General features: G+C 44.6%; 1 protein-coding gene across 1 annotated transcript in view; it reads right to left on the bottom strand.

The window, feature by feature from the left end:
* The window catches only part of CCDC33 (coiled-coil domain containing 33), a 207573-nt gene that overhangs the window by 15373 nt on the left and 175411 nt on the right, over positions 1-16789 (bottom strand). The window contains exons 18-19 of the mRNA XM_073619065.1: positions 16241-16372; positions 9090-9168 (exon numbers count right to left, since the gene is read on the bottom strand). Of these exons, the coding sequence (XP_073475166.1) occupies positions 9090-9168; positions 16241-16372 (211 nt within the window). The remainder of the gene's footprint in view (positions 1-9089; positions 9169-16240; positions 16373-16789) is intronic.

Raw genomic sequence — 16789 nt, 5'->3', positions numbered from 1 at the left:
AGATGTCAGACATGAATTCACAATGATGTATTCAATGTTTCCACGCTAAACATGCTCCCTAATGTGCTCACTTCCAGCTGTCACTCTCAGTGTTCTCTTTCATTTGTATTGTGCCTTATTACAAAGCTATTTCTCTAACTACACATTTACCCTCCAGTTTAAGATTAATGTCCCCTTTCATCTGCTTATGGCAAGCTATACATCTTACACCAGTTCTGGCTGAGCAGCAAAGCTTTATCCATAGTATAACAAAACTGTCAAACAAGTCATCACTGTCACAAATACAGAGAATTAAAAAGTCAACTTCGCTGCATTTTTAAAATGCCATGCATTCTGACAAGCTGCTATGGGGCTCATAAAAAAAGATGCTTCAGGAAGACAGCAAGCGGTGCTTGAAGGCAAAAGGACTTGAACCTGGGCCAATGTAATCCGTGGATCATACAATGACTGCGCCAACCTTTTATTTACTAGCTGTAAGATCAAATGACTTTTGGAATTTGTCATCACCCTCCTTTTTCAGTTTTTTCTACTGTTTGTATGTCTAAAAAGCTAAGGGTTAAATGTCAGCACCTTGAAGGCTGAAATATATAGTACATTGTTTTTTGGGGATAGGAGGTTCCAATATAACATGTCATTTATCCTTAGGTCTCTTTTAGAATGGCTGTCAGGGGTGGTAAAGATGGGCTTCAGCATTTTTAACTCTGTATGTACAGTTAAGAATGGCATGCTTGCCAAACTCACCCACTGAGTTCAAAAGGAGCCACACTGCAACCACGTGCAATGCACATGATTCTGGCATGGTAGTGCAGTCTTTTAGGGTTAAATCAGGCAGTGGGTTTCCTTTTGCATATTTGGTGGTCCTGCCCTGTTCCATAACCTTTTTGGAAGGAAGCCCATGCTATCACTACCAGGATAACCACTTATGCCTAATGCCGTGTACATATGAGCGGACTTTCGACGGACTGAACTCCGAAGGACTTTTTGACGGACTTTCGATGGAGTTCCAACGGAGTTCCGACGCAACGGACTTGCCTACACACAATCACACCAAAGTCCGACTGATTCGAACGTGATGACGTATGACCGGACTAGAATAAGGAAGTTCATAGCCAGTAGCCAATAACTGCCCTTGCGTCGTTGTTCGTCAGTCGGACTAGCATACAGATGAACGGATTTTTCGACCGGGCTCCAGTCTGTTGCAAAGACTTGAAACATGTTCTATTTCTAAAGTCCGTCTGATTTTTCGACAGCAAAGGTCCGATGAAGCCCACACACGATCGAATTGTCCAGCGGATTCGTTCCGTTGGACCTTTGCTGTGGAAAAGTCCGGTCGTGTGTACACTGCATTAGACTACACTCAAGCTCCGTTCCTCCATCACCATTCCTCCCTTTCTAAAAAGGCATACTTCAAATCCCTTGCAATGCATCTTGTTAATGCAGCTAGAATGTGCATACCGGCAAGGTGGGGCTCTACGGACCCCCAATGCTCTCTGACTGGTTTAAATGTATTCAAAGAGTTGCAGAAATGGAAGAGCTTATCCATATGGCACACGATACCCCCTCTATATTCACTTGCGTTTGGGTCTGTTGGCTCCATTACCAAACAACAGCTGATTTCACCCGACTATTGCCAAACCCCTAGTACATAGTTACATAGTTACATAGTAGGTGAGGTTGAAAAAAGACACAAGTCCATCAAGTCCAACCTATGTGTGTGATTATGTGTCAGTATTACATTACATATCCCTGTATATTGCGGTCATTCAGGTGATTATCTAATAGTTTCTTGAAGCTATCAATGCTCCCCGCTGAGACCACCGCCTGTGGAAGGGAATTCCACATCCTTGCCGCTCTTACAGTAAAGAACCCTCTACGTAGTTTAAGGTTAAACCTATTTTCTTCTAATTGTAATGAGTGGCCACGAGTCTTATTAAACTCTCTTCTGCGAAAAAGTTTTATCCCTATTGTGGGGTCACCAGTACAGTATTTGTAAATTGAAATCATATCCCCTCTCAAGCGTCTCTTCTCCAGAGAGAATAAGTTCAGTGCTCGCAACCTTTCCTCATAACTAAGATCCTCCAGACCCTTTATTAGCTTTGTTGCCCTTCTTTGTACTCGCTCCATTTCCAGTACGTCCCTCCTGAGGACTGGTGCCCAGAACTGGACAGCATACTCCAGGTGCGGGCGGACCAGAGTCTTGTAGAGCGGGAGAATTATCGTTTTATCCCTGCAGTTGATCCCCCTTTTAATGCATGCCAATATTCTGTTTGCTTTATTAGCAGCAGCTTGGCATTGCATGCCATTGCTGAGCCTATCATCTAATAGGACCACAAGGTCCTTTTCCATCCTAGATTCCCCCAGAGGTTCTCCCCCCAGTGTATAGATTGCATTCATATTTTTGCCACCCAAATGCATTATTTTACATTTTTCTACATTGAACCTCATTTGCCATGTAGTCGCCCACCCCATTAATTTGTTCAGGTCTTTTTGCAAGATTTCCACATCCTGCGGAGAAGTTATTGCCCTGCTTAGCTTAGTATCATCTGCAAATACAGAGATTGAACTGTTTATCCCATCCTCCAGGTCGTTTATGAACAAATTAAATAGGATTGGTCCCAGCACAGAACCCTGGGGAACCCCACTACCCACCCCTGACCATTCTGAGTACTCCCCATTTATCACCACCCTCTGAACACGCCCTTGTAGCCAGTTTTCAATCCATGTACTCACCCTATGGTCCATGCCAACGCACCTTATTTTGTACAGTAAACGTTTATGGGGAACTGTGTCAAATGCTTTTGCAAAATCCAGATACACCACGTCTACGGGCCTTCCTTTATCTAGATGGCAACTCACCTCCTCATAGAAGGTTAATAGATTGGTTTGGCAAGAACGATTCTTCATGAATCCATGCTGATTACTGCTAATGATATCATTCTTATTACTAAAGTCTTGTATATAGTCCCTTATCATCCCCTCCAAGAGTTTACATACTATTGATGTTAGCCTAACTGGTCTGTAATTCCCAGGGATGTTTTTTGGGCCCTTTTTAAATATTGGTGCTACATTGGCTTTTCTCCAATCAGCTGGTACCATTCCAGTCAATAGACTGTCTGTAAAAATTAGGAACAACGGTCTGGCAATCACCTGACTGAGTTCCCTAAGTACCCTCGGATGCAAGCCATCTGGTCCCGGTGATTTATTAATGTTAAGTTTCTCAAGTCTAATTTTAATTCCGTCCTCTGTTAACCATGTAGGTGCTTCCTGTGTTGTGTCATGAGGATAAACACTGCAGTTTTGGTTACTGAAGCCCCCCGATTCACTCGTGAAGACTGAGGAGAAGAATAAATTCAATACCTTTGCCATCTCCCCATCCTTTGTAACCAGATGTCCTTCCTCATTCTTTATGGGGCCAATATGGTCTGTCCTCCCTTTTTTACTGTTTACATACTTAAAGAATTTCTTGGGATTTTTTTTGCTCTCCTCCGCTTTGTGTCTTTCATGTTCTATCTTAGCCATCCTAATTGCACCCTTACATTTCTTATTGCATTCTTTATAAATTCTGAATGCTGTGGATGATCCCTCAACCTTGTATTTTTTGAAGGCCTTCTCCTTTGCTTTTATATGCATTTTTACATTGGAGTTAAGCCATCCAGAATGTTTGTTCGCTCTTTTAAATTTATTACCCAATGGAATACATTGGCTAATGCCCTTATTTAATATGCTCTTAAAGCAAACCAATCTCTCCTCCGTATTCTTTGTTCCTAATATTTTATCCCAATTTATGCCTTTTAGCAAGGTTTGTAGTTTAGGGAAGTTGGCTCTTTTGAAATTCAGTGTCTTTGTGTTCCCTTCATGTCTCCTATTTGTGTGATTTATACTGAAACTAATTGACCTGTGATCGCTGTTACCTAAATTGCCCCGTATTTCCACATCTGTTATCAGGTCTGTATTGTTGGTAATCAGTAGATCTAGTAATGTTTTATTTCTAGTTGGTGCGTCTACCATCTGACCCATAAAATTGTCCTGCAAGACACTAAGGAACTGGCGAGCCTTAAATGAATGCGCGGTTCCCTCCGCCCAGTCTATGTCTGGATGATTAAAATCCCCCATTATGATAACACTTCCCATCCTTGCTGCTAATCCAATTTGTGATAGGAGATCCGTCTCCACTTCCTCCCTCAGGTTAGGGGGCCTATAGCATACTCCCAGTATTATTTTCCCCTTAGCTTCATCCCTTTGGAGCTCTACCCATAAAGATTCCACCTCCTCCCTAGCCCCCTCAGTGATGTCATCTCTCACATTCACTTGTACATTATTCTTGATATATAGGCATACCCCTCCCCCTTTTTTACCCTCTCTATCCTTGCGGTATAGGGTATACCCTTGAATGTTTGCCAGCCAATCATGAGAGCTGTTGAACCAGGTCTCTGAAATTCCCACAAAATCCAAATCCTCCTTGTACAACAGTATCTCTAGTTCACCCATCTTGTCCGCCAGGCTCCTGGCATTGGTGAACATGCCACATAGTTTAGACCGGTCGCATATTGTCCTCGTATTGGGTGTTTCAAGATTGCAACTTGGACTTGCTACTATACTTACCTTGTGTTTTTGTGCTTTGGTTAACCTACCACTAATGCCCCTATACTACCCTCTGGAATATCTTCCGCGCTGGCTATCAATGTCTCTGGACCCTCCCCCCCATCGCCTAGTTTAAAAACCCCTCTAACTTTTTGGCCATCTTCATTCCCAGCAGATCTGCACCCTCCTCATTTAGGTGCAGTCTGTCCCTTCTATAGTACCGGTTACCGACTGAGAAGTCGGCCCAGTCCTCCAGGAACCCAAACCCCTCTTTACTACACCAGCTCTTCAGCCACTTGTTTACTTCCCTAATCTCCCTCTGCCTCTCTGGTGTGGCTCGATGTACCGGTAGTATTCCTGAGAACACTACCTTGGAGGTCCTTTTCCTCAATTTAGCTCCTAAGTCCCTAAAATCGTTCTTTAGGACACTCCATCTGCCTCTGACTTTGTCATTGGTGCCAACGTGCACCATGACAGCCGGGTCTTCCCCAGCCCCTCCCAGTAATCTGTCCACAAGATCCGTGATGTGCCGAACCCGAGCGCCCGGTAGACAACATACTGTTCGGCGCTTCAGGTCTTGGTTACAGATTGCCCTCTCTGTCCTTCTAAGAACTGAGTCCCCTACCACCAGAATCTGTCTTTCCTTTCCCTTTGCTGCCCCCCCACTCTCACTGGAGGAGTTCTTCCCCTGGCAGCTAGGAGAGTCCCTCATCTCCAGCAGTGCTGGTCCCTGACTGGTTACACCAATGTCACTCAATGGAGCGTACTTATTGGGATGCTCCAGTCCTGGATCGGCCTCCCTGGCACTTCCCCCTCTACCCCTCCTGACTGTCACCAGGAGGGGTAGAGGGGGAAGTACCAGGGAGGCATATTTCCCAGGCGGTCCCCTACCTTCTGTGTCAATTTTCTTCACTTAAGAGAGGTGGGGGCACTTCAGGTGAACCCTTCTTTATTTGATGACTTTTCCCTCCCCGTCTCACACTTGCCCCCCCCCCCCTTTTTTTTTATATCTCTCTCCCTTTCTCCCTTTCTCCTATCCATGTAGGCCCTGATCCCCTGCATCAATAGACTATGGGCACACCTATGGGCACACAGACACACTCTGTGCTCACTGATCTTTTTCATGACACATTGAATTGGGAACATGGTTCTAAGGCACAGAGTTTGGCTCTATCTGCCTATCTTGTTGTGCGCCCTAAGATGGTCATAAAGTTTCTCCAGAGCCATCATATTTTCTATAAATTCTGGTTTCTTTATTTTTTGCCAAGTCACATTCTCTGTCATTTACATTGCCTGCACATAACACCAGACTGTTATGTGTATACGTGGGGACGGTTACCCCTTTTACTGTACTCTTGAATCGGTCTTGTCTCAACTTTCAAATTGATTTCCATCTTGTTTATTGCACTGTACTTATTTTGAAAAAATAAATAAAAAAATTATACACTGAGCAAAATTATAAACTCAACACTTTTGTGTTTGCCCCTATTTATCATGAGCTGAACGCAAAGATCTACATTTTCTTCTATGTAATAATCATGCTGATTGGACAGCATGATTATTGCACAGGTGTGCTTTATGCCGCGTACACACGACCGGACTTTACGGCATACTTGGTTCGGCAGACTGGAGTCCGTCGGACAATTCGATCGTGTGTGGGCTCCAGCGGACTTTTTTCCCCAAAAGTTTGACGGACCTAGAAATGAAACATGTTTCAAATCTTTTTGACGGACTCGAGTCTGGCTATGAACTTCCTTGTTTTAGTCGGGTCGTACGTCATCACATACGAATCCGTTAAACTTTGGTTGATCATGTGTAGGCAAGCCCGTTCATTCGGAAAGTCCGTCGTAAAGTCTGTCGAAAAGTCCGCAGGACAAAGTCTGCTGTAAAGTCCGCTCGTGTACGCGGCATTAGGCTGGCCACAATAGACACCACAGATGTCGCAAGTTTTGAGGGAGTGTTCAATTGTCATGCAGGAATGTCCACCAGAGCTGTTGCCCTTGAATTTAATGTTCATTTCTCTACAAGAAGCCGTCTCCAAAGGCGTTTCAGAGAATTTGGCAGTACATCCAACACAACCGCAGACTACGTGTAACCACACCAGCCCAGGACCTCCACATCCAGCATCTTCATCTCCAAGATCGTCTGAGACCAGCCACCTGGACAGCTGCTGCAACAATCAGTTTGCATAACCAAAGAATTTCTACACAAACTGTCAGAAACCATCTCAGTGAAGCTAATCTGCATGCTCGCAGTCCTCATTGGGGTCTCGACCTGACTGCAGTTAGTCGTCATAATCGACTTGAGTGGGCAAATGCTCACATTAGATGGCGTCTGGCACTTTGGAGAGGTGTTCTCTTCAGGGATGGTTCCTGGTTTTCACTCTACAGGGCAGATGGCAGACAGCGTGTATGGCGTTGTGTGGGTGAGCGGTTTGCTGATGTCAATGTTGTGGATTGAGTGGACCATGGTGGCGGTGGGGTTATGGTATGGGCAGGCGTATGCTATGGACAACGAACACAGGTGCATTTTATTGATGACATTTTGAATGCACAGAGATACCGTGATGAGATCCTGAGGCCCATTGTTGTGCCATTCATCCACGACCATCACCTCATGTTGCAGCATGATAATGCACGGCCCCATGTTGCAAGGATCTGTACACAATTCCTGGAAGCTGAACACATCCCAGTTCTTGTATGGCCAGCATACTCATCGGATATGTCACCCATTGAGCATGTTTGGGATGCTCTGGATCGGCGTATACCACAGCGTGTTCCAGTTCCTGCCAATATCCAGCAACTTCGCACATCCATTGAAGAGGAATGGACCAACATTCCACAGGCCACAATCAACAACCTGATCGACTCTATGCGAAGGAGATGTGCTGCACTGCGTGAGGCAAATGGTGATCACACCAGATACTGACTGGTTTTCGGACCCCCCCCCCAATACAGTAAAACTGAACATTTTAGAGTGGTCTTTTATTGTGGCCAGCCTCAGGCACACCTGTGCAATAATCATGCTGTCTAATCAGCATCTGGATATGCCACACCTGTGAGGTGGATGGATTATCTTGGCAAAGGAGAAGTGCTCACTAACACAAATTTAGACAGATTTATGAACAATATTTGAGAGAAATAGGCCTTTTGTGTAGATAGAAAAAGTATTAGATCTTTGTGTTCAGCTCATGATACATAGGGGCAAACACAAAAGTGTTGCATTCATAATTTTGTTCAGTGTATATATACATACAGAGAACAGGAGGATAAATGAAAGGCCTGCCTGCTCCATTCATGGAGGGCTTTTCATCGCGGCTCCTATGAATGGATCAGGCGGGCGGAAAGGGCGGGCATTTTTGTTGAGTGCCTGCGACAGGTGGAGCCACTTATATTAACCCCTGCAGCACCAGAAAATCACATCTAGGGGCAGTTGAATGAGGATTTCAAGGAACATCTTTAACCACTTGCCGACCAGCTGCCGTCAATATACTGCTGCAGGTTGGCACGTTCCCACAAGCCATTGTAGCTATACGCCGGCTCCTTTAAGCGGGATAGCTGGCGCGTACGCCCGCTACACTGCAGGGGTGCTGATGCTCGTGGCCAATGGTCACGATGACTGCCGGCCACAAGCGATCGCGGGCACGAGAGGCTGAACAAGGAACGTGTGTGTGTGTGTAAACACACAAATCCCTGTTCTGTTCTGTGAGGAGAGACAGATCGTGAGTTCCTAATAGCTAGGAACCACGATCTGTCATCCCCTCTAGTCAGTCCCCTCCCCCTACAGTTAGAAAACACAGTCAGGGAACACAGTTAACCCCTTGATCACCCCCTAGTGTTAACCCCTTCCCTGCCAGTGACATTTATACAGTAATCAGTGTAGCAATCATCGCTGTATAATTGTCAATCGTCCCAAAAATGTGTCAGAAGTGTCTGATGTGTCCACCATAATGGCGCAGTCATGATAAAAATCCTAGATCACCGCCATTACTAGTAAAAAAAAAAAAGTAAAAATGCCATAAATCTATCCCCTATTTTGTAGACGCTATAACCTTTGCGCAAACCAATCAATATACACTTATTGCGATTTTTATTACCAAAAATATGTAGAAGAATACATATTTACCTAAACTGAGAAAATTTTTTTTTTTTTTTTTTTTTTAATGGGGACATTTATTATAGCAAAAGTACAAAATATTGTGTTTTTTTCAAAATTGTCACTCTTTTTTTGTTTATAGCGCAAAAAATAAAAACCGCTGATCAAATACCACCAAAAGAAAGCTCCATTAGTGTGAAAAAAAGGACTTCAATTTTGCTTGGGTACAGCGTCGCACGACCGCGCAATTGTCAGTTAAAGCGACGAAGTGCCGTATCGCAAAAAATGCTCTGGTCATTGAGCAGCCATATCTTCCGGGGCTGAAGTGGATTTGTTGACAAAAGTAATTAGATGGGGTAAACATAACAGTGGTCAACACTATCCTTTTATATATTCAGTACTGGTATTATCACCTCTGTCTCCTTTGTCAATACGACTCTTCTTCTCATCCCTGAGTTTATTGTCCAAGAGTTTTTCCATTTTCTCAATTACCTAGATAAAAACAAGGCCAACATAAATTTACCATTAGACACAAATGATCTGTGCTAGGCGAGGAATTGAACAGAGAGGTAAGTGTTTTCCTGTAGTATGGCTTTTTTATCTTCACAGAAAACGTAGCACAGTAAATGAGAAATATTGACTGATGGGTGTTAACTGATGTTTGTAAAATTCTGGTGATGGAAGGTTAATTTGAAGACCATGTCTTATGAGAAGGGTGGATTGTTAGGACAGAGCCATCCTCTGTACACAGGATAGGCAGGATAATAGGATATGCTATTTGTGGATGCTCCCTATCAGAACTGTGTTCAGGCCTTTATGAACATTATTGCATTTACATAAGGGCTGACGATCTACTGGTACAAAGAAGAGCATTTTCATTTACAAAAAGCACAGATTTTTTTTTAAGTTTAAACTAGTTGTACAGAAATGTACTCATTGGTTATGATGTGAAGGTAGAATGATCTGAGCATAGTAAACTATAATTATATTATGTGAAAGCATTGGATAGACTGTAGAATATATAAAGTCTGACTTATGGGTCTGTATTCAAGTGCACCTGTCATGAAAAAATCTGAGGCTGCCATTGGTGATTTACCTGTTATGCTGACCAGTTACTGACTCAGAATATATAAGAAGACCACAAAAGTCAAAAATCCATATCTTGCATACTTGATCCAGATAAATGGTGTTACATAGTTACATAGTAGGTGAGGTTGAAAAAAAGACACAAGTCCATTAAGTGCAACCTATGTGTGTGATTAATGATTATATGTCAGTATTACCTTGTATATTCCTGTATGTTGTGGTCGTTCAGGTGCTTATCTAATAGTTTTTTGAAACTATTGATGCTCCCCACTGAGATCATCGCCTGTGGAAGGGAATTCCACATCCTTGCCGCTTTTACAGTAAAGAACTCTCTACGTAGTTTAAGGTTAAACCTCTTTTCTTCTAATTTTAATGAGTGGCCACCAGTCTTGTTAAACTCCCTTCCGCAAAAATGATGTATCCCTATTGTGGGGTCACCAGTACGGTAAATTGAAATCATATCCCCTCTCAAGTTTCTCTTCTCCAGATAGAATAAGTTCAGTGCTTGCAACCTTTCCTCATAACTAATATCCTCCAGACCCTTTTTTAGCTTTGTTGCCTTTCTTTGTACTCTGTCCATTTCCAGTACATCCTTCCTGAGGACTGGTGCCCAGAACGGGAAAGCATACTTCAGGTGCAGCCGGACCAGAGTCTTGTAGAGTGGGAGAATTATTGCTTTATCCCTGGAGTTAATCCCTTTTTTAATGCATGCCAATATTCTGCATTGTTAGCAGCAGCTTGGCATTGCATCCCATTGCCGAGCCTATCATCTACTAGGACCCACAGGTCTTTTTCAATCCTAGCTTCCCCCAGAGGTTCTCCCCCTAGTGTATAGATTGCATTCATATTTTTGCCACCCAAATGCAATATTTTACATTTTTCTAAATTAAACCTCATTTTCCATGTAGTTGCTCACCCCATTAATTTGTCCAGATCTTATTGCAAGGTTTCCACATTGTCAGGTCACCTGAGTACAAGTGAAAGTTGCACTCCGTAGGAGTCAGGAGTGCACCGCTATGGTAGTTGACCCTAGGACTGACTGCTGCGGATTGAACTCTGGGAGATTCAGGAAGCAGGTCTATTGGAGCACCAACACAGATCCCACTGGAAGCTAGAGCATAGATTCCCCAGGGCGCAGAGTCTAAGAGCCAGCAGGTGTTCACCAGAGCCTCTAGTGGTGAGGATGGACTGTGCTGCAGTCTGGCTCCAGGTCGCGGCCCCCAGGGTCTCACAGCTCACGCTCACGGTAGACTACAGGAGAAAGAGGAAGGAAGCAGCAGGCTGGAACAACAAGAATAGTAAAGGGATAAGCCGAAGGTGGGGGCGACTAGCAGACAAGGATAAATATAGAACACGCCAAAGGTCAGGGTCACAAGCAGACAGGGATAGTCGAGAACAGGCCAAGATCAGTAACTGGAATCAGACGTAGGAGACACAGCAAGTTGCACATGAAAGTTAACACACAATGGTTGATCAGCAAGGTTGGCTTGCAATGCACAGGTTAATATAATGTTCCTAATTGGAGGCTGAGGTGGAGCTATGCTGAGGGAAGATTATATAAGCAGTCAGGTGAGGGTGGCTGGCCTCTAAAGGTGAACACATGGAGGAGAGGTAAGCTGACAGACAAAGATTACAACATAACCATGACACACATCCTGCGGAGAAGTTATTGCCCTGCTTGGCTTAGTATCATCCGCAAATACAGAGATTGAACTGTTTACCCCATCCTCCAGGTCGTTTATGAACAAATTAAATAGGATTGGTCCCAGCACAGAACCCTGTGGGACCCCACTACACACCCCTGACCATTCCGAGTACTCCCCATTTATCACCACCCTCTGAACTCGGAACTGGGCCAAATGCTTTTGCAAAATCCAGATACACCACGTCTACGGGCCTTCCTTTATCTTGATGGCAACTCACCTCCTCATAGAAGGTTAATAGATTTATTTGGCAAGAACGATTCTTCATGAATCAATGCTGATTACTGCTAATGATACAGTTTTCTAAAATCTTGTATATAGTCCCTTATCATCCCCCCAAGAGCTTGCAAACTATTGATGTTAAGCTAACTGGTCTGTAATTTCCAGGGATGTATTTTGGGCCCTTTTAAAATATCGGTGCTACATTGGCTTTTCTCCAATCCGCTGGTAACATTCCAGTCAGTAGACTGTCAGTAAAAATTAGGAATAATGGTCTGGCAATTACTTGACTGAGTTCCCTAAGGGTAGTACAAGCCATCCGATCCCGGTGATTTATTAATGTTAAGTTTCCCAAGTCTAATTTTAATTCTGTCCTCTGTTAACCTTGGAGGTGCTTCCTGTGTTGTGTCATGAGGATAAACACTGCAGTTTTGGTTACTGAAGCCCCCCAATTCCCTCGTGAAGTCTGAGGAGAAGAATAAATTCAATACCTTCGCCATCTCCCCATCCTTTGTAACCAGATGTCTTCCTCATTCTTTATGGGGCCAATATGGTCTGTCCGCCCTTTTTTACTGTTTACATACTTAAAGAATTTCCTGGGATTTTTTTTGCTCTCCTCCGCTATGTGTCTTTCGTGTTCTATCTTAGCCGCCCTAATTGCACCCTTACATTTCTTGTTGCATTCTTTATAAAGTCTGAAAATGCCTTCTCTTTTGCTTTTATATGCATTTTTACATTGGAGTTAGGCCATCCAGGACTTTTGTTCACTCTTTTAAATCTATTACCCAATGGGATGCACTGGCTAATGCCCTTATTTAATATGCTCTTAAAGCGAACCCATCTCTCCTCTGTGTTCTTTGTTCCTAAGATTTTATCCCAATTTATGCCTTCTAGCAAGGTTCGTACTTTAGGGAAGTTGGCTCTTTTGAAATTCAGTGTCTTTGTATTTCCCTTATGTTTCCTATTTGTGTGAATTATACTGAAGTCAATTGACCTGTGATCGCTGTTTCCTAAATTGCCCCGTATTTCCACATCTGTGATCAGTTCTGTATTGTTGGTAAGACAAAGACAATTCCATAGCTCAACTCACCAACCAGTCTGCTGACCAACCAAATTAACCTGTCTAACCGTCTGTTAAAAGCAGGGGTTAATTAGCACACATTTACAAGCGCATGTGAAAGCTGCAAGGCCTCGTCACGGCACCCTGTGTTGCTTGCAGTCCTAACACTACAAATTTATAAGTGTCTCCACAGTGGAAGCACATGCATGGAATGGATAGATGTAGGGCAGGTGATCCTGGAGGCAGCCCAAGCCCCCTTAAAGGAACAGGAGCACATTGGACACCCAGCAAGAGCACAATGGCAGCGAAGGTGCCCAGTGTGTCCCCGGACCATATATACGAACAGTAGCAAAAACAAAAATCTGGCCACTGCCCCCACCTATAACTGTAATGTTGGTAATCAGTAGATCTAGTAACACTTTATTTCTGTTGATTTGCTAAAAGAAAATAGACTGTGCACTTTACAAGCGCAGTTGCATTCAGCAAGTGCAGTTACTCAAGAGCAAAGTAAATGAGAAGCTCTGCTGACTTCCATCTTCCAATCATGTGCAAATAAAAATGCTGTTCTTTTCCTTGCACGTGATTGAGTATTCCTTGTAAAGTGAAGTTTTACCTCATTTACTAAGCTCTATAGCAACTGCAATTGCAAAGTGCACAGTCTATTTGCCTTTAGTAAATCAACCCCAAAGTGTTCTGTGAATAGAGGAGGTGGATGAATGAAAGGTCCACCTCTTCAATTCATATAGCCCCTTTCATTGATGGAAGCTATAGTTCAACTTCTATAAATGGAGGAGGGGTGTGGAAAGGGCAGGCATAGTCTGCATCCTTGACAAGTGCCTGTGACAGGTCCAATGGCTTGCATTAACACCCCCAGCACTGGTAAATTATTGCTGTGGAAGATTTTACCTAAGGCAGTAGCCACCAGCACAACATACATTTTCCATACCATTAACCACTTGCCGCCTGCCATATAATAAAATGACGTTGGAAAAGTGGTTGCGAAATCCTGACCAGACGTCATATGACATCTTTCAGGATATCAAGCCGCTGCGCATTGCGACGATTATTGTTGTGGCGTGTCAGCCTCTGACAAAGACTCTTTACCACGTGATCAGCCGTGTCCAATCACGGCTGATCACGATGTAGACAGGAAGAGCCGTTGATCGTCTTTTCCTCATTCGCGTCTGACAGACGCGAGTAGAGGAGAGCCGATCAGCTGCTTTCCTGACAGGGGGGGTCTGTGCTGATCGTTTATCAGCACAGCCCTCCTCGAATGCCCGCCCAGGACCACCAGGGATGTCACCAGACCACCAGGGATTCCACCACACTGGACCACCAGGTATGCCACCCTAGACCACCAGAGTAATGCCAATCAGTGCCCAGGCAGCTGCCAATTAGTGCCAAATCAAAATGCCTGTCAGTGCCAGTGCCACCAGTGATGCCTATCAGTTAAATCCATCAGTGCCAGCCATCAGTGCCCACCAATGCCCATCAGTGCAGCCTTTCAGTGCCCATCAGTGTCGCCTATCAGTGCCCATCAGTGCCACCTATGAGTGCCCATCAGTGCCGCCTATCAATGCCCATCAGTGCCACATATCAGTGCCACCTATCAGTGCTGCCTATCAGTGCCCATCAATGCCGCCTATCAGTGCCCATCAGTGCCACCTCATCGGTGCCGCCTCATCGGTGCCGCCTTATCAGTGCTGCCTCATCGGTGCCGCCTTATCAGTGCCCATCAGTGCAGCTTATCAGTGCCCATCAGTGAAGGAGAAAATGTACTTGTTTACAAAATTTTATAACACGTTTTTAAAGAAAAACTTTTTTTTCCAAAAATTTTCGGTCTTTTTTTTATTCGTTTAGCAAACAATAAAAACCGCAGAGGTGATCAAATACCACCAAAAGAAAGCTCTATTTGTGGGAACAAAATAAAAAATAAATAAAAATTTAGTTTGGGTACAGTGTAGCATGACCGCGCAATTGTCATTTAAAAAGTGACAGCGGTGAAAGCTGAAAATTGGCCTGGGCAGGAAGGTGCGAAAGTGCCCTGTATTGAAGTGGTTAAGAAAAAAGAACCCTCTAGCGTGCAAGATTAGGCTGGATGGAGGCTGGATGGTTCAGCAAGACACATCTCTGGTGACTCCCCCTGCTTTCTGGAGCCTTGGAGAAGCTTCCAGAAGTAGAGGGTAGAGTCTAGGAGGAGCTGCTTAGAGTATTGATGAGGACCCCAGCCAATTCCCAGCAAACCAGGCTGGCAGGGGACAGGCCACCTCATAAATACTCATGGGTCAGGCCAGAAGGGGGCAGTAGGGTGGAAGATGAAGAAGGAGTGCTGAGGAGACTGTCGTGGCCCTTGAGGGTGCCCCCTAGTCTGGGGGGGAGGGTGACCTCGGGCCTGGGGCTCAGGTGATGGAAGGACCCTATACAACACAGAGGAATCCTTCCTGGAGGCACAAAAGCAAGGAGAGGACAGCAGGACCAGGTCCGCACATCCAGGTGGTGAGTGGTGAGTGAACAGTCGGAGGACTGTGGAGAGAGAGAGAGTGTGTCAGTCTGGGAGGATTGTGGAGAAGTAGCCAGGAGGGCTAGTGAAAGGGGCAGCTGCAGCCAGACAGACTGGCAGTGCCTGAAGAGGTGGTACTGGGATCAGTAGCCACAGGAGTGATGAAGCTGACCATTGCAATAGTGCTTCACACTTAAAGGGGCCTCAGGTTCCTGCCTATAACAGGCGTTTGCTCTAAATCTAAACGAGTGCTTTGTCAGATCCACAAGCAGTGTGGCAGCTGAAATTCTGCAAGCAAGTGTGCCGAAGGAAGCAAGGAGTGTTTATAGACTGTACATGGGAGAAATTGTCCCTGAAGTTGTGTGTGTGTATATATGTATATATATATATATATATATATATATATATATATATATATATATATATATAAGTATAACAGCGGCGGCCCGTCCATAAGGGGCGCAGGGGTGCAATCCTCCCCATGCATGCGTCCGGCCCCCTAATCTACATGCAGGGCACCAGATGCATGGATTCCAATAGGTTTTTTTTTTGAAGCACGTGATCAGAGCTAGAGGCACTAATAGGCTTCAAAAAAGGGTGGGCTCAGGCCACAGCACACTGCGCCCTGAGCCCACCCAGTTGTGTGACAATAGCAAATTAATATTTGCATGAGACCCATCACCCGATTGACTGAAAGGACAGGCGATCTTATTGGACGCCTAGGAGGAGGAGGGAGGAGACGCACAGCGGAAGCCGTTGTGATGCAGAGGAGGAGGGGACGTGATGGAAGCCGCTGTCCGCCGCCCGTAGGAGTGCTGCCCGCCCGTAACCTAGATGGGGTAAGTTCGGGGCTGAATGACCGACCACGGTGGGCACCGGCCGACCGGAGGGGGGGTTGTTTGCCGCCACCCCCCAAAAAAAAACCACCAGCCGCCACTGATATATACTAAGCTTGAAAGCATTACTCTAGCCTGCATCTTAACCCAGGTGCCTCACCTTCTCCTGCTTCCGCACAGTGTCCTGTAAATTTTTAGCCCGTCCCAGTTTCTGGTGGTACTGGTTTAGCACAGTCTGCTGCTGTTGGTGTGCTCTTTGCAGTAGGAGTAGTTCCTTCTCCCGATCATTTCTCTGGAAAACAACACAAGCAATGCATAATGCTAAGATAACAAAGTTTGCTGAGAATAGATAGATACACTGAATTCCATGTGAGTACATTGTCCTGTAAAGGCAGAGCGCTGAATTATTTATAATGAGATTCTTATTGACTTGTGCTGGTGTATAAGCTGGTTATTGGCCAAGACATAACAAAGCTCTGGAGCTCATAAACTACAGCGCAGACAAAAACCTTGTCATTTGCTCTAGTTATTCCAGGGCTGTTCGCTGCTGATAACATTAGAGAGCAGCTGTTCAAAAGACTCCACACAAAATGAACACACTCAATAGTATTAATTAGCAACCCATCCATTGACAGATGTAAGGATAATAAATATTTCTTGCTGACACATTTCTCATATTGCTGGGGGAATCAAGAATAACATTATTACT

The sequence above is a fragment of the Aquarana catesbeiana genome, linkage group LG03, assembly GCF_042186555.1.
Source record: "Aquarana catesbeiana isolate 2022-GZ linkage group LG03, ASM4218655v1, whole genome shotgun sequence".
NCBI classification, from domain to species: Eukaryota; Metazoa; Chordata; class Amphibia; order Anura; family Ranidae; genus Aquarana; species Aquarana catesbeiana.
This window is presented reverse-complemented; position numbering and strand designations above follow the sequence as displayed.